Source organism: Denticeps clupeoides, chromosome 4, assembly GCF_900700375.1.
Source record: "Denticeps clupeoides chromosome 4, fDenClu1.1, whole genome shotgun sequence".
Taxonomy (NCBI): domain Eukaryota; kingdom Metazoa; phylum Chordata; class Actinopteri; order Clupeiformes; family Denticipitidae; genus Denticeps; species Denticeps clupeoides.
The window spans coordinates 1,255,554-1,272,698 of record NC_041710.1 but is presented as its reverse complement, the minus strand read 5'-3'; the positions used below and the strand labels follow the sequence as shown (position 1 = coordinate 1,272,698).

Sequence of the window (17,145 nt, the reverse complement as noted above, 5' to 3'; positions counted from 1 at the left end):
CAGAACTATGGAATGGCAAAGCTGCCACAAACAAAAATGTGACTAAATGTGTTTTGCAAAATAAAAACTATAATAAAATATCTCTTGTAAAATATTTTCATAGACGAAAATGAGACGAGGTGTTATTTCCGTCTTCTGTGTCTGGAATGGATGTAGAGTATTGAGTCTATAAAAGAAAGTGAAGTGATTGTCATTGTGATACACAGCAGCACAGCACATGGTGCACACAGTGATATGTGTCCTCTGCATTTAACCCTTCAACCCTTGGTGAGCAGTGGGCACCATGACAGGCGCCCAGGGAGCAGTGTGTGGGGACGGTGCTTTGCTCAGTGGCACCTCAGGGGGACCATGGCAGATCGGGATTCGAACTGGAAACCTATATAATATAACAATAATATAATAATCTGAATTAATTGTGAAACGTGGTGCTTGTACTATATTGACTGGGTTAAATAGAATTGCATTACTAAAAAAAGAGACCAAAATACAATTTAAATAAATTTAAACTAAAATGTCAGTTTTCAGTTTCCATTGACTAAAACTAAACTAAAATATTCATGGATAATTCTGACTAAAATAAGACTAAAATGCTCAGACATTTAATCGACTAAAACTTGACTAGAGTAAAATAAGTGTGAACGTGACTAAGAATAATAAAGACTAAAATAACAGCTGGACGCAAAGACTCGACTAAAATTAAGACAGGATGCCAAAACCAACTAAGGTGGTGGCACTTACCATCATAAGTGGAAGTAGTGGGACAATAACCAATGTAATAAAAACAGAATATATTGTGGTGAAAATTTCCATATGGCGGTAGGAAGCGTGGTGACATGTGGAAAAAAAACGTATCGTATTGCGTGTCGCGTTCTGCGGAATTGATGAGAGTGGAGAATTGTTTTTGTTGCTGCGTGCTGTTCTGGACAGTGATTGGATAAGAAGCCAGCGAGCCGTTCAGACTGTGGACTCTCAGTAAACAGCGGCAGTCAGTCATTAACGCAGTTTAAACACGTCTCCACCGTCTCCCGAGCCTCCAAATGTGAGTAGAAAAGACCGCAGCTTCTTTTGATCGGGTTTTTTTGCGACACTTTTTCTCCGCTGAAGTCGGGAAAGTTAGTTGGAACGTTGAAATACTCAGGAACATTGTATGAGGCCGCCGCATCGACGATGAAGTTTCCTTTCATGACTTGCTCTCTGTTTCTGTTTTTAAGATTTTGAGCTGTTGAGGGTCAGCACTCCAGCCAGGTACCAGAAACCATCAATGCATGTCAAACTGCCTCATCATTTCAGTGTGTGTGTGTGTGTGTGCAGGTTTTACGCCCATCATGAGGTCCTGTCTGGGAGCCCTTCTGCTGGTTGTGTGGTCGGCCGGGGCGCTCGGTGTCTCGGGTAAAATCCTCCTCCATGCTGACTGCCACAGCGTTTGACCCTGTGCCACAGTATTTGACCCTGTGTGTGTGTGTGTGTGTGTTCCAGTGTTCTCCACTGCTCCTCAGGCCCACGCGCTGCTCCGCTCCCGCAGGGCGAACAGCATGTTCGAGGAGCTGCGGCCGCCTTCCAAGGAGCGCGAGTGCATTGAGGAGGTGTGCGACTTTGAGGAGGCCAGAGAGATTTTCCAGACCCGCGAGACCACGGTCAGTGCGGCGTCAACACCACCTATTACACCCCCACCCACCAGGTCACCTGTCACTCATCCCAGTAATCTGTCCACAGCTGGAGTTCTGGACTGTCTACAAAGGTGGGTGTGTCTCAGGCTCAGGGGTCAGGGGCCAGGGTTGGTTGTGTTGCCGAACTCACCCTGTTCTCTCAGATGGGAACCAGTGCATCCCCAACCCCTGCGTGAACGGAAACTGCGTGGACAAGTTCCAGTCATACGAATGCCTCTGTTTCCACGGATACGAAGGGAAGCACTGCAACCAGCGTGAGAACGAGCGCCGCCGCAGGACGCGTGAGCCCGGCCGCAGACTTTATTCCGAATGATCACGGCCTTCTCCCCCCACCCCCACCCCACAGTCAGAACGGCCACCAACTGCTCGGTGAGAAACGGCGACTGTGACCACGACTGCCAGGACCGGGCGGACGGCCGGGCCCGCGCCTGCAGCTGCCTCCCGGGGTATCAGCTGCAGGAGAACGGCCGGAGCTGCGGCCCCTCGGGTCTGTCCAGGTCCCCATCCTGAGCCACAGAGATCGCGTGTGAGGCTCCGAGGGCCCCGGGTTATCTCTACTGTGTGTGTGTGTGTGTTTTGTAGAAGAGTACGTCTGTGGGAGGATCCTGATTCATAAATCCATATTCAACATAAAGCCAGTTCAAGGACTGCAGCCGTGGCTGATGGGAGGAGAGAAGGGGCTGAAGGGGGAAAGTCCCTGGCAGGTTGGTCCAATGGACTCTTCTGAACGCTCCTGTGCACCAGCTGATTCCGGATCAAGTGTCTGTGTGTGTGTGTGTCTTCTACAGGTTCTTGTGTTGAACGCTAATGGACGGTTCCACTGTGGTGGTGTTCTGATTGACAAGAACTGGGTTCTGACCGCAGCCCACTGCCTGGAGAACAGCCGGCGTTTCAGCGTCAGACTTGGTACTGAACCCTCCCTTGGTTGGACCAGTTGGTTGGAACTGTGTGCCACTTAGGGCACCGTAATCAGAAGGTTGCCGGTTCGAATCCCGATCTGCCAAGGTGCCACTGGGCAAAGCACCGTCCCCACAAACTGCTCGCCGGGCGCCTGTCATGGTGCCCACTGCTCACTCAGGGTGATGGTTAAATGCAGAGGACAAATTTCACTGTGTGCACCGTGTGCTGTGCTGTGCTGCTGTGTATCACGAGTGACAATCACTTCACTTCACGTGGTGGGTCTGTGATGGGACGGCTTTTCTGTGCACACAGGAGACTATGAGCGTTTGACGCGCGAGAACTCTGAGGTGGTGCTGCTGGTGTCGAAGGCCATCGCTCACCCCGACTACGACCCTGTGACGGTGGACAACGACATCGCCCTCCTGCGCCTGTCCTCGCCGGCGCCGTTCACCCAGTACATCCTGCCCGCCTGCCTACCCAGCCCCAACTTGGCCGAGGGGGTTCTGCACCTCAACGGCACGTCCACAATAGTGACTGGCTGGGGCAAAGACAACGAGACGGCCGTCCGCTACAGCAGCGCCCTTCACTACATCTGGATCCCGCTGGTGGACCGCGCCACGTGCGCCAGCCTGATGACCAACAACGTCTCCAGCAACGTGCTGTGCGCAGGAGTGGTGGGCCGGCAGGTGGATGCGTGCGAGGGTGACAGCGGAGGTCCCATGATGGTCAAGTACCGGGACACCTGGTTCCTCATTGGCCTGGTGTCCTGGGGGGAGGGTTGTGGGCAGAAGAACAAAGTGGGCATCTACACCAAGGTGTCCAACTACCGGGACTGGATCGATCAGGTTCGCCAAGAGTGGAGTTAAGCCTGATCTCTCAACCTTTCAAATAAAGTTACCACCAAAACCTTCTCACCACCTTCTCGTTTCATACTCACACACTCTTATGATTCACGACTTCTGAAAAGTGGGTTATCTCCAAAAACTGAGCACATTTCTACCTTTTCAAAAATACATTCTATGACTTTATTTTCATTTATCATGCACTTTTGTCAAAAGAAGCTTACAGGCTGTGCAGCTGAATAGCGGGTGCACCTTTCAGTTTCAGGTAAGAGCGTATGTGTAGGACATGGATCTGTGGGTGAGAAATAGCAGATGTCGTTCCATGGGGGAACCCAGAGGCCTGCATGGTGTAGGGTGAATAATAATTGTGTTCAGTGACGTTCTGGGGTTCAGATTTTAAAAATTCCAACCCAATATCTGGCAGGACAGACCGATTTAATCTGAATCACTGGAGAGGTTAAGAAACAAATTACATTTCATTAAAAAATAATATATCTGAGTTCGAACTAATCGACATCCTGTTGTCACAGTAGCACAGCGGGCATCATTACTCCACTTCATGTGAAATGACGTTGACTAGCGGCTTGTCTTCTTATCCTGAGTGAGAAGAGAGTGGACAGGGGTAGATCAGGTACCGACTGTCCAGACATCCGGCTCAGCCACTTTCTCTGAAAGTTCCAGAAATTATGATTACAAAATGGGAAATGGTTGTGCAGGGCACAACCTGAGAGACCTTCTCCCACCTTCTGCTCTTCAGTTCCTCTTCGTATTTCTCTAACTGGGCCCAGAATCCAGGGTTTGGCTCCACCACTGCTCGAGCGCTCTTCACAACCTGACATGGAAAAAGAGCAGTCTACCAGTCTAAAGCAGAAGAAATAGGACTTTCCTCCTTTATTCACCCAGCGTGTGCAGTCAGAAGCTTACCTACACTCACTGTGGACATCGATATCATGGAAATATAGACTCAAATATACATACACCCACTTACATTTTCAAACAAACATTGCTGAAGGCCAAGGCCTATTAGTGGTCATTACGAGATGTACCAGATTTCTTGGGAACCTTCAGAACAACAAAACTGACATCAGAACAGGTAGTGGAATGGATAAAACAGGCTAACAAGCATTTCTGACTGCAACCCTGTATCTAGCCAGAGGGACATTCCACCAGATATTAATCAAATTCCGATTTTGTTTGTCACATACACAGTCATACACGGTATGATATGCAGTGAAATGCTTTAAGTTAGTTATATATTAGTTTCAGTTTATGTACATATTTGGCATAAAAGCCCAGAATAACCATGAGATTCATGTCCATGGTGACAACTTTGGAGCACAACTGTACTGGTCAGTGCTTAGCGTCATCTGGAGTTATAATAGCTCTTTAACTCTCACCTGGAAAGCCTCTGTTAAGGAAAGGCTGTGGTGTTTCATGAGGTAGGCTGTACAGATGGTTGCTGAGCGACTGCGGCCGTTCTTGCAATACACAACGCAATGGCCGCCGCGGCCCACCTCCGCAGCGATGGCGTCAGCACAGCTGTCAAAATACTTATGCAGGTTTTCGTTGGGGTCGTCATACACAGGGATATGGAGCGTGGCAACATGGCAGGTGGGGAAGGGCTGCTGCTTGGATACGTTGATGCACAGAGTTACTGCCTCCTGCTGGAGAAGCTCAGTGCTGCAGGCTGACCTGGCATTGCTGATCAGTAGGGCATCTGTGACTTTACAAAGCTGGTGCATCTCCGTCTACGTGATGCACTGAGACAACAGACATAGGCAGCAATGATTAATAAAAAGAGTCTGCGCCTCCTGCTGGTGATGTGAACTGAATTACAGAGACATCAGTCCAGAACGTTGGAATTAAAGCGCCTGATAACCTGCATGTTGGTGTCAGTAGTGGGCGTGGTCACTAATGTTCACTAATTCACCAGTTCCCTCATTAGAACGCTGGTATTAAAGCGCCTGATAACCTGCATGTTGGTGTCGGTAGTGGGCGTGGTCACTAATGTTCACTAATTCACCAGTTCCCCCATCAGAACGCTGGAATTAAAGCGCCTGATAACCTGCATGTTGGTGTCGGTAGTGGGTGTGGTCACTAATGTTCACTAATTCACCCATCAGAACGCTGGAATTAAAGCGCCTGATAACCTGCATGTTGGTGTAGGTAGTGGGCGTGGTCACTAATGTTCACTAATTCACCAGTTCCCCCATCAGAACGCTGGAATTAAAGCGCCTGATAACCTGCATGTTGGTGTAGGTAGTGGGCGTGGTCACTAATGTTCACTAATTTACCAGTTCCCCCATTAGAACGCTGGAATTAAAGCGCCTGAGAACCTGCATGTTGGTGTTGGTAGTGGGCGTGGTCACTAATGTTCACTAATTCACCAGTTCCCTCATTAGAACGCTGGAATTAAAGCGCCTGATAACCTGCATGTTGGTGTCGGTAGTGGGCGTGGTCACTAATGTTCCCTAATTCACCAGTTCCCCCATCAGAACGCTGGAATTAAAGCGCCTGATAACCTGCATGTTGGTGTCGGTAGTGGGCGTGGTCACTAATGTTCACTAATTCACCAGTTCCCCCATCAGAACGCTGGAATTAAAGCGCCTGATAACCTGCATGTTGGTGTCGGTAGTGGGCGTGGTCACTAATGTTCCCTAATTCACCAGTTCCCCCATCAGAACGCTGGAATTAAAGCGCCTGATAACCTGCATGTTGGTGTCGGTAGTGGGCGTGGTCACTAATGTTCACTAATTCACCAGTTCCCCCATCAGAACGCTGGAATTAAAGCGCCTGATAACCTGCATGTTGGTGTCGGTAGTGGGCGTGGTCACTAATGTTCACTAATTCACCAGTTCCCCCATCAGAACGCTGGAATTAAAGCGCCTGATAACCTGCATGTTGGTGTCGGTAGTGGGCGTGGTCACTAATGTTCACTAATTCACCAGTTCCCCCATCAGAGCGCTGGAATTAAAGCGCCTGATAACCTGCATGTTGGTGTAGGTAGTGGGCGTGGTCACTAATGTTCACTAATTCACCAGTTCCACCATCAGAACGCTGGAATTAAAGCGCCTGATAACCTGCATGTTGGTGTCGGTAGTGGGCGTGGTCACTAATGTTCCCTAATTCACCAGTTCCCCCATCAGAACGCTGGAATTAAAGCGCCTGATAACCTGCATGTTGGTGTCGGTAGTGGGCGTGGTCACTAATGTTCACTAATTCACCAGTTCCCCCATCAGAACGCTGGAATTAAAGCGCCTGATAACCTGCATGTTGGTGTCGGTAGTGGGCGTGGTCACTAATGTTCACTAATTCACCAGTTCCCCCATCAGAACGCTGGAATTAAAGCGCCTGATAACCTGCATGTTGGTGTAGGTAGTGGGCGTGGTCACTAATGTCACTGTCACCAGTTCCCTCATTAGAACGCTGGAATTAAAGCGCCTGATAACCTGCATGTTGGTGTTGGTAGTGGGTGTGGTCATGTTTGTGTATAAGGGGGTATTAGGAACGGCGGGAAACGGAGAAGATGGACGCTGCGGTTCACCTGGGCGTGTCATGTATTGACAAGAGGGGATTTACATCGTCTTGTACGTCTAATATAGGGTTGTAAAGTCCAGCAGCTCCCACGCAGCAGCTAAATGTACCACAAGGTTGTCCTGGTCCTGCCTCGCCTTAAAATAACTGCTCACTTGTCACATGGTTGAACATGTATATTAATCAGGAACTGACGGCCTTTTACCTGAGAACAGAGCACAAGAGAGTGAAGTCAGTAAGAAGCCCCCGACTGGGTGCAGATGGCAGCAGTGACCGCCGCGGTTCTGTCCTCGGACGGGCGGCTCACGGCAACCCTCTCCTAACCAGGCGCAAATGGCGCAGAGCTCCACTGCCGGCCTGGACCCGCTCACGGTCCGGCCCCTGTGTAAACGTCCCGCCCCCTGACTCCGCCCCCGTCCAGCAGACTCCGCCTGGAGCGATGACGATGGTGCAGTTACAGTAATAATACAGGAACAAGTTTGTATGTAGACTTGTAATAAACTCAATTATGCGCAAATTTATCGCGGTTATTTGTGTCCGACTGAACCAAGTGAAGTTATCTTTGAAGAAAAACAACGCGCCTACGTGATGACGTAAAATACCCCGGACGTCGACGCAGTGACGTCAGCGCGTACGGCGTCGAGAAGAAGAAGCGGTAGAGGTTCGCGCTGAGGGCCGTGACTGAGCAGCGAACACATGAAATGCGGGAAATGAGGAGTCGAGTCCGTCGCAGCGGCCTGTAGAGCCCCGCCGAGTGTAGAGACGCATCCGCCCGCAGCTACAGTCGAGCGGCTCCGACTCGCACAGAAGCGCCCCCTCTCCTCCCGGAGGTGAGTCCAGCGCCGCGGCTACAGGCGCCATTAAACACGGGGCCCGGAGCGGGATGAGCGGCTCAAAATCCCCCGAGAACCGTGATGTGCTGCAGTCCGCAGGAGGGAGACTCAAATCCGGCACATAACCCCCGCGGACTCGCTGCGTTCGGATAAAACCGCGGATTAGCCGGGAGTGAGTCGCTTCTCCGTGGTGCAGCTAGCTCGCTAGCATCAGATTAGCTGGTGTAGCTAATACAGCGCTACTACAACAAGGCTTAGTACACTAACTCGTACCGAATACAGGGCGACTAGACGTTACTCCGCCCGGGCGGGCGGCTGTACGGGCTGTTATAAAGTGAAGTGATTGTCACATGTGATGCACAGCACACGATGCACACAGTTAAATTTGTCCTCTGCATTTAACCCATCACCCTGAGTGAGCAGTGGGCACCATGACAGGTGTGTGGGGACGGTGCTTTGCTCAGTGGCACCTCAGTGGCACCTTGGCAGATCAGGATTCGAACCGGCAACCTTCTGATTACGGGGCCGCTTCCTTAACCGCTAGGCCACCACTGCCCCACTGTTATGGCGGCTGTACGGGCTGTTACTCCGCCCGGGCGGGCGGCTGTACGGGCTGTTACTCTGCCGTTACTTAAGTAATAAAAGCAGTGTTTTAACAGTGATTAACACTGCGGTCCGGCTGTATTTAGTGTTTGCTAACTGTGTGTTGGCTGCACGTACTCTACTTCCGTACAGATGACCCTAAAATATTAATATAACCAAATAGAACCTAATCAGCATCGTTACTCCAAACGCTACCTGAAGTAAAATATTCAGTTTGTTCATATTTCTGCTGAAAAGGTGTCTGTGTTCTCCGTCTTAAACCGTGTGTGTGTGTTCTGCACGCTGGATGGTTAGTTTACGGTGGTTATTGTTTTTGTTCTTCACGTTTCTTGACCTGCAGTCACCATGGCGACAGACATTGGCTCACCGCCGCGGTTCTTCCACATGCCGCGTTTCCAGCACCAGGCGCCCCGGCAGCTGTTCTACAAGCGCCCCGACTTTGCCCAGCAGCAGGCGATGCAGCAGCTCACATTCGATGGCAAACGTATGCGGAAGGCGGTCAACCGCAAAACCATCGACTACAATCCGTCTGTCATCAGACACCTGGAGGTACGCAACACGCGTATACACACACACACACACACACACAAGTACATGGATATGCGGCATCATGCTGTCTTCCGATTCCTGCAGAACCGCCTGTGGCAACGGGACCATCGTGACTTCCGCGCCATACAGCCTGACGCCGGCTGCTACAACGACGTGCGTAGCGCCCCGCCCCGCCGACCCCGCGGGTCACTTCCTCCTGCACCGCGCGCGCTTCACTGTCTCACTGTCTCTCTCCCTCGCTGCAGCTCGTCCCTCCCGTGGGCATGCTGAACAACCCCATGAACGCGGTCACGACCAAGTTCGTCCGAACGTCCACCAACAAAGTGAAATGTCCGGTTTTCGTGGTGCGGGTGAGTTGAGTCTCGAGTGTCCAAAGTCAAACTATCGCGTATTTACCCTAACGTGGATCCCTGCTGTGATAAATGTGGAAGTGTTTTTAAAGTGAAGTGATTGTCACATGTGATGCACAGCACACGGTGCACACAGTGAACTTTGTCCTCTGCGTTTAACCATCACCCTGAGTGAGCAGTGGTCAGCCATGACAGGGATTCCAAACGGCATCCTTCTGATTACGGGGCCACTTCCTTAACCGGGGCCCCTACTGTGCCCTCACTTATCCATATGTGCTGGTTGTGTCATTCCTTCAAAAATATCGGAGGGAGATATTTCAAACCCTCTCTTCTGTCCTCAAACAGAAAAATTGTGCTTTTTGGCATTAGTGATGATGCATGTCTGACCCCAGTAAAAGTGCTGCTCCTCGCACCCATGCTCAATGGATGAGGGACCTTATGTCCTGTCTAAGCCTCGAAAAGATATGCTACTCGATTAGTGATACCAACAAAGAATTTCACAAGGTGTGGGGGCCTGGCGTATTCCTGGAGTATTTTACACACCTTCAGTCCCAGAATCCGACTATTAGTATCATCCAGTCAAGTTCCAGAAACGATATTGGCGTCTTGTTCTTTTTAATTTATCAATCTGGCATGAGGACGGGGTTATTATTATGTGGAAAGGTTGTTGGGTTTAGAGTTGCACACGTTATTATCATTATTGTTCTTCGAATGGGGTGGTAGTAGCCTAGCGGGTAACACACTCGCCTATGAACCAGAAGACCCAGGTTCAAATCCCACTTACTACCATCGTGTCCCTGAGCAGGACACTTAACCCTAAGTTGCTCCAGGGGGACTGTCCCTTACTGATTTGCTCTGGATAAGGGCGTCTGATAAATGCCGCAAATGTAAATATGACTAAATTGCCATTTTTTTCCTATAATACTGCAATGTTACCCGATGTTTGTATGTAACTCTTACAGAATTGATTTACTTCGTGAGATTTTTTTTGCTTAAATTCAATAAAAATATCTTTGAGGAAATGAAATGTCTACAATTTTTTTTGTAGTGGACACCTGAGGGCCGCAGGCTGGTGACGGGTGCGTCCAGCGGGGAGTTCACTCTGTGGAACGGCCTGACCTTCAACTTCGAGACCATCCTGCAGGTAGGCGCCTCCCCCGAAGCCGCATCCGCCGTCGGCGTGATGCGAACTGTCCGGTTCAACGTCGAACGGATCTGTTTTCCAGGCGCACGACAGCCCGGTGCGGGCGATGACCTGGTCTCACAACGACATGTGGATGCTGACCGCGGACCACGGCGGCTACGTGAAGTACTGGCAGTCCAACATGAACAACGTCAAGATGTTCCAGGCGCACAAGGAGGCCATTCGAGAGGCCAGGTCTATACCCCGGTTACGCTCCGGTCGTCGTGGTTGCTGCTCTGTTATGTGATTGTACCTTCGCTCTTTCTTTACGGAATTTTTATGTACGGAAAAGATTGTTTCTAATGAATTGGCCACCTCAGCCCCCCTGCCACTCATGAATAAAGTGTCAGGCGTCAATTAACGTGGTCCCGAAGCCTCCTGCACATGCTCGGCCGGTCTCCAGGCGGCGTAGAGCCGCCGTTCTGTCCGCGAGGTGGTTCTCGTAGCCGGAATCGCTCGCCGTGGATGGTTTTGACGGTTTAGGTTTTTTTTTTTTTTTTAAATGCGTTTTGCCAGTTCGATCTAGTTGGGTGGGTTTGGGCTCGAACCTGGCCCCGTTGAGGGCAGGTAGGTGGCTTTTCGTCACCGTGGGGGGTTTGACTCCTGCTGCTGACTCTCTCCCTGCTGTTTCTTCAGTTTTTCTCCTACGGATAATAAATTTGCGACGTGCTCCGATGACGGAACGGTTCGCATCTGGGACTTCCTGCGCTGCCACGAGGAGCGGATCCTGAGAGGTGAGTGTTGCCGGTGGAGGAATGCAGACCCCATACACCTCCACGCCTTCTATCTGGGCGCTTTAATGATCAATAATCAATATTCAACTTTTCCTATATCAGCCGACGCTCATCTGGCTGCCAGGGCGTAATAATTCCGGAATTCATCGCTTTTCCGCGCCGTTACATGGGATTAATGGACACAACTCTGGTTCTAGCTGTTTATTCTGCCGCCCAGTGTTCTATTTCTATAAACGGAATTAATCCCATCGCTTCTGAACTTCCCCAACGGAGGGACTACAGTGCTCACACATACACACACACATCTTCTGCTCCTGGTCTTCAGGTCACGGTGCAGACGTTAAGTGTGTCGACTGGCATCCGACCAAGGGCCTGGTGGTGTCGGGCAGCAAAGACAGCCAGCAGCCAATCAAATTCTGGGACCCAAAGACCGGTCAGAGCTTGGCGACACTGTGAGTTACATTTACATTTCCAGCATTTACCAGACGCCCTTATCCAGAGCGACTTACAGTCAGTAGTTACAGGGACAGTCCCCCCCTGGAGACACTCAGGGTTAAGTGTCTTGCTCAGGGACAAGATGGTAGTAAGTGGGGTTTGAACCTGGGTCTTCTGGTTCATAGGCGAGTGTGTTACCCGCTAGGCCGCCACCACCACCCGGGTAGTCAGCGCCGATACCCGGTGGGGCGTGGTCATCTGCTGTCTGCTCACCCGGAAACTCCGCCCACAGGCACGCCCACAAGAACACGGTGATGGAAGTGAAGTGGAACCTCAACGGCAACTGGCTGCTGACGGCGTCGCGCGACCACCTCTGCAAGCTGTTCGATATCCGCAACCTGAAGGAGGAGCTGCAGGTGTTCAGGGGCCACAAGAAGGAGGCGACCGGTAGGAGGCGCCAGGAGCCGCGCTCTTCTTTTCTTGTAGCACAATCGGTGTGAATAATAATTCCGCTGGTTGCAGCCGTGGCGTGGCACCCGGTTCACGAAGGCCTGTTCGCCAGCGGCGGCTCTGACGGGTCGCTGCTCTTCTGGCACGCTGGGTAAGTCGCGCAGCTCATTACCTCGCTTCCACTACGCCGGCGCACGTGTCGCTCCGCGCTCTCCCGCCCACCTGGCGTTACGTCGCGGCAGTGCGGCACCGGGTCCAGAATCGGTACGCGACTCCCGTCTCTGTGTTGGCAGGGTGGAGAAGGAGGTGGGCGGCATGGAGATGGCGCACGAGGGCATGATCTGGAGCTTAGCCTGGCACCCGCTGGGCCACATCCTGTGCTCGGGGTCCAACGACCACACAAGGTAGCGAGACTCCGCCTACCGGCGCGACTTCCCGCTCCGCCCGCGGCTACGCACGTCACGTCACTCTGCTCTTCGCTCCACAGTAAGTTTTGGACCAGGAATCGTCCGGGGGACAAGATGCGCGACCGCTACAACCTGAACCTGCTGCCTGGCATGTCAGAGGACGGGGTGGAGTACGGTGAGTGGCCGCCTCGCGGTGGAGAGGGCGGGGCTGAGCGGCCGACTGAGTAAGAGTGTGTGTGTGTGTGTGTGTGTGTGACTTTATGGGCAGATGACATGGAGCCCAACAACATCGCGGCGATCCCAGGAATGGGCATCCCAGAGCAGCTGAAGGCAGCGATGGAGCAGGAGCACACGGGTGAGTTCCGCGTCACTCTTCAGGACGTTCGGGGACAGTCGTGACGTCACGACGGAAGCCTGACCTCACGCGCTGGCTGTAGGTAAGGAGCCGGCGGCGGAGGTGGAGATGACCATCCCCGGGCTGGACTGGGGCATGGAGGACCTGATGCAGAAAGACCTGAAGAAGGTTCCCCAGAAGAAAGTTCCCTATGCCAAACCCATCCCAGCACAGTTCCAGCAGGTATTCCAACCGCACCAAATCCCGCCGTTTTCTTACTTCCAGCCGCGACCCGCTCGCCTGAATAAACACCGTCTCTGTCCTCCGCCAGGCTTGGGCAGAGAACAAGGTCCCGGCGCTTCCGCCCGGGGAGACGCCCAGCGAGCGGAAGGAGGACAAGTCGGACGGGAAGAAGAAGACGCAGGCGGAGATCGAGCAGGAAATGGCGGCGTTGCAGTACACCAACCCCATGCTGCTGGAGGTGACCGCCTGTTCCTCTGACGTTTAGCCACGTGGTGCTTGTGAACACCAGGAGCGTGACCTCCCTGTGGTGTCTCCCTTGGTTTCCCGTAGCAACTGAAGATCGAACGCATCGCCCAGCTGCAGTCGGACCAAGGCCTGCCGCCATCTGCTGGGACGCCGGGGCAGATGCCGCCTTTCCAAGGCCAGGGAGGGCCGATGGCTCCTCAAGGTTTCCCCCAGTCCATGGCCCCGCAGCAGATGCCTCACAGTATGCCCCCCATGGCCCCGGGGGGCATGCAGGGCTCCTTCATGTCCCAGGGTCCACCTGGACACAATCAGGTTCCTCCTCAAGGCATGATGGGACCGCCGGACTTTCACGGACCTCAAGGAATGCAGCGGCATACCGGCCCCCACAGAAATATGGGCCCGCAGGGGCCTCATGGGATGCAGGGTCCCAGGGGGATGCAGGGCCCGTCGTCTGGAGGAATGCAAGGGCCACAGGGGGGTATGATGCCGCCTCCCTCCCGTGGACAAGGGCTTCCCCAGGGGGGCATAATGCACCAGGACATGAGGGGCCCGGCCATGATGGGGCAGCAAGGCATGATGGGACCCCCTTCCCAGAATCCCTCCAGGACACACGGCAGCATGCACAACATGCAGGGCCCGCCCCCTTCGTACCTGCAGCAGGGGAAGCCGGGACAGTTCAGTCAGGTACAGGATGGTTCTGCCCGTGGTTCTGCGTGTTTGAAAGCGTCGGGGTTCTGAACTCTGTTCGTGTTCCAGGTGGGGCAGAACCCTGGAGCCCAGGGCATGATGCACGGACCCAATGGCAAAGGTGCAGCCGCCGCCCCGCCCCGCCCCGAACAATGCTGCTGCACACATCCATCGGTCAGCCGCTGGTAACTTGTCTGTGTTTCTTCTCCCAGATCCTCGCGGGCCACCCAACCACCATTTAGGGCCGGCGTCTGAGCACCAGGGGCCAGGGGGGCCCGACGGTGGGGGCCCGTATTGGGAATCGCGAGAGGGCTGGCGCGGCCCGTCAGAGTTTGAGGGCCCGGACACTAGTTTCCACGGACGTGGGGAGGACGGTTGGCGGCGTGGGCCTGGACAGGACTACCAGGGCCACAGAGGGTCCTCGGGCAGCTGGGAGGGTCAGGAGAGATACCCGCGTGACGGAGAGTTCAGAGGTCACGACAGGTGTGCTGCTTTCTACCGGAGGTGTTTGTGATGGAGGTGTGTGTGGAAATGTTTTCTGACCTGAGGACCTCGGCTGTGTGCAGGTTTGATGGCTATGAAGGACCAGGAGATGAGTTTGACCAGAGGCCCAGAAGCAGAGATGATGGGTGGGTCGTACCTCCTAATCCTGAAATCGTCTCACAGCAGCTGATTCACTGATCGTTCAGAACGCAGAGGCTGACCCGGGGGGCGTGTTCACGCAGGTACCGGAGGGGTGGGCCAGGAGGTCCTCAAAGCAGAGGAGGGCGGGGCTTCCCCGAAGAGTTTGGAGGAGATGAGAGCTTCGATCCTCCTGAGGAGATGAACCGTGGCTGGGACGGCAGGGGCCGAGCGCGAGGAGGTGCACCCAGAGGAGGTAAAAAAAAACACACACACACACATCTATGTTTGTGTGTATATATTACATACACAGGTCTGAAGACCTGAACATCCCACTGGTCAGCAGCTCTTCCTGGGCTCAGAGTAACGGGCCGGTCCTCTCTCTTCTCAGGAGGTGGACGGAAGGGCTTGCTCCCCACCCCTGAGGAGTACCCCCCTCACTATGAGGGAGGACGAAACCAGGATTGCTGGGAAGGGGGTAGAGACCCAGGTAATGGACGCTGGTTGGTCTGTCTGTGGTTTTAAGATGTGAGGTGGAGTTTGATGAGTCCAGTGGGGTTCTGGTCACTGTCTACTCCCGTAAAAACTCATTCCAGAGCCACAACAGGGGAACCCTGTTCTGCAGGAGGTTGTTCTCTCAACCATCCAGAATATTCCGGTTCGGAGCCCCGGGGGGGCTGTGGGCCGGTGCGGTTGGTTGGTTAATTAAATGCAGTGCAGTAATGACCTTACCTCAGTGGTGGGTGAAGCTGGAGGTCAGGAAGCAGTGCAGATCACATCCAGGTCAGAGGAGAGCTCCCCACAGAGCTACACGTACAACTAACAGCCTCTCTGTGTGTGTGTGTGTGTGTGTGTGTGTGTGTGTGTAGGTCATGATGGCTACATGGAGGGTCCGCACGATGGCTCGTCTCCTGCGGCGCGTGAGCGTTCCTCCTCCCTGCAGGGTATGGACATGGCATCGCTGCCGCCACGGAAGCGGCCTTGGCACGACGGCCCCGGCAACGGAGACCCGCGAGACCTGGACTCGCCAGGGGCGGGGCCAGAGGACAGAGGCGCAGGTAGGAGGGCCTTCGGCTGATCTGAATGGACTGGGCGTGGCAGAGCGGTAGTAGCTCAGGTTTTCCTTTCCTCTACTTTCAGGTCGGCCGCCTCCACGGGACGATGGAGGATACGGTTCCTCGGCACGCGGTGGCCGGGGAGGGTGGGGGCGGGGCCACGTAGCTGGCGGAGCAGGACCCAACGCGGGTCCCACCACTAGGCGAGGCGCATCACGGGGAGCAATGAGGGGTAGCCGTGGCCGATAGGACTTCCCCTTATTTACAATTATGGGAAACTGAGGACTGCAGTGAAGACAAAGAACCAGCAGACGGAAGGAAGAACAAGAGGCCGAGGACGACGGGTGGAGACGTTACTCTCTTGAGAGTCCCGCGGGGAATGGCGGCCTCCGATCTGAAGTGTGATCTTCATAGCTCCGCCCTCCCAGCACTGATCCCTGAGCACTCGAACCCCCGCCCACGCGGGCTGCCATGTCTGACTTGAGGCCCTGATCTCTGCTGTGGGACTTTGAGCGCCTGCCGTTTGCTGACCTGCTGTGTAGACCAGTCGAGGCGCAGGAGCCCCACCCCCGGTCTTCAGGCTGCGCCAAAACACCTCGGATGGGGCGGGGTGCTTGTGTAGAGTCTCATTTCCATCAATTTTGTTTCAGTTTTAATGTAAAATAATAGAAGAAATCATCCCGTAACGTTACCCGGCTGCTCTGAAGTACTGAGGTGCCGTCTTTCTTTCTAACTGTACAGTTTGTCACGAGATTGTCATATTGTTTCATCATTTTTTGTAAGGCTACAATAGAATTTGTGCAGAATTTATATCATCGCTTCAGTCTGGTCCTTTTTTTCTTTTACCCCATACATGGCTAGTTACACACCGTTTTTGTTTCGCAAATGACACATCTGTCTGACCAAAAATTGACCACGGACCTCCATTGTGTGTGTGTGTGGGGTTTCAGCACAAAGTGATTTCACGTGGCAGGTTGGGAACTTGGTGTCAAGGTTCTCCAGGACTGTGAATCCCCATCCGCCAAGGTGCCGTCCCCACACACTGCTCCCCAGGCACCTGTCACGATGCCCACTGCTCACCAAGGGTGATGTTTAAATACAGAGGACACATTTCACCGTGTGCTGTGCTTCACAGTGACAATCACTTTAATCAGAATTGTGGAAAGGGAACAGACAATCCCTTTATGAAAATAGGTGGTAGTAGCTTAATGGGCTACAGAAGACCCAGGTTCAAACCCCACTTACTACCATTTGTGTCCCTGAGCAAGACACTTAACCCTGAGTGTCTCCAGGGGGGGGACTGTCCCTGTAACTACTGATTGTAAGTCGCTCTGGATAAGGGTGTCTGGTAAGTGGTGGCCTAGCAGTTAAGGAAGCGGCCCCGTAATCAGAAGGTTGCTGGTTCGAATCCCGATCCTCCAAGGTGCCACTGAGCAAAGCACCGTCCCCACACACTGCTCCCCGGGCGCCTG

At 53.2% G+C, this 17,145-nt stretch overlaps 3 protein-coding genes across 12 annotated transcripts; 2 read left to right on the top strand and 1 right to left on the bottom strand.

Moving 5' to 3' along the window:
* The first annotated feature begins 985 nt into the window (after window positions 1–985).
* LOC114787621 (vitamin K-dependent protein C-like) lies at window positions 986–3,478 on the top strand. 5 transcript variants are annotated; one of them, XM_028975343.1, is made up of 10 exons: window positions 986–1,039; window positions 1,212–1,245; window positions 1,312–1,389; window positions 1,477–1,634; window positions 1,714–1,738; window positions 1,811–1,921; window positions 2,014–2,154; window positions 2,250–2,371; window positions 2,456–2,573; window positions 2,880–3,478. In XM_028975343.1, the coding sequence occupies exons 3-10, from the start codon at window positions 1,326–1,328 to the stop codon at window positions 3,431–3,433; spliced, it is 1,293 nt and encodes a 430-aa protein (XP_028831176.1). In that variant the 5' UTR covers window positions 986–1,039; window positions 1,212–1,245; window positions 1,312–1,325; the 3' UTR covers window positions 3,434–3,478. The 5 variants fall into 5 exon arrangements, with proteins under 5 accessions (XP_028831176.1, XP_028831174.1, XP_028831177.1 ...); XM_028975344.1 differs by having other exon boundaries at window positions 1,002–1,039; window positions 1,291–1,389; XM_028975341.1 differs by lacking the exon at window positions 1,212–1,245 and having other exon boundaries at window positions 992–1,039.
* LOC114787647 (dual specificity phosphatase 28-like) lies at window positions 3,374–7,588 on the bottom strand. 5 transcript variants are annotated; one of them, XM_028975392.1, is made up of 5 exons: window positions 7,546–7,588; window positions 6,954–7,148; window positions 4,807–5,169; window positions 4,153–4,241; window positions 3,374–4,006 (listed from the first exon to the last, which is right to left on the bottom strand). In XM_028975392.1, exons 3-5 carry the CDS (start codon window positions 5,149–5,151, stop codon window positions 3,967–3,969), a joined length of 474 nt encoding a protein of 157 aa, XP_028831225.1. In that variant the 5' UTR covers window positions 5,152–5,169; window positions 6,954–7,148; window positions 7,546–7,588; the 3' UTR covers window positions 3,374–3,966. The 5 variants fall into 5 exon arrangements, with proteins under 5 accessions (XP_028831225.1, XP_028831223.1, XP_028831224.1 ...); XM_028975390.1 differs by lacking the exon at window positions 7,546–7,588 and having other exon boundaries at window positions 6,954–7,318; XM_028975389.1 differs by lacking the exons at window positions 6,954–7,148; window positions 7,546–7,588 and adding an exon at window positions 7,149–7,318 and having other exon boundaries at window positions 3,376–4,006.
* Window positions 7,428–16,483, top strand: LOC114787606 (pre-mRNA 3' end processing protein WDR33-like). Of its 2 annotated transcripts, XM_028975295.1 has the most exons (23): window positions 7,428–7,773; window positions 8,720–8,928; window positions 9,013–9,081; window positions 9,174–9,278; window positions 10,327–10,422; window positions 10,505–10,656; window positions 11,098–11,195; window positions 11,521–11,647; window positions 11,923–12,077; window positions 12,153–12,231; window positions 12,374–12,484; window positions 12,568–12,662; window positions 12,756–12,842; window positions 12,925–13,064; window positions 13,153–13,302; window positions 13,395–13,994; window positions 14,067–14,118; window positions 14,210–14,480; window positions 14,564–14,626; window positions 14,723–14,874; window positions 15,010–15,108; window positions 15,488–15,676; window positions 15,759–16,483. In XM_028975295.1, the coding sequence occupies exons 2-23, from the start codon at window positions 8,725–8,727 to the stop codon at window positions 15,920–15,922; spliced, it is 3,258 nt and encodes a 1,085-aa protein (XP_028831128.1). In that variant the 5' UTR covers window positions 7,428–7,773; window positions 8,720–8,724; the 3' UTR covers window positions 15,923–16,483. The 2 variants fall into 2 exon arrangements, with proteins under 2 accessions (XP_028831128.1, XP_028831129.1); XM_028975296.1 differs by lacking the exon at window positions 15,010–15,108.
* The last annotated feature ends 662 nt before the right edge of the window (window positions 16,484–17,145 follow it).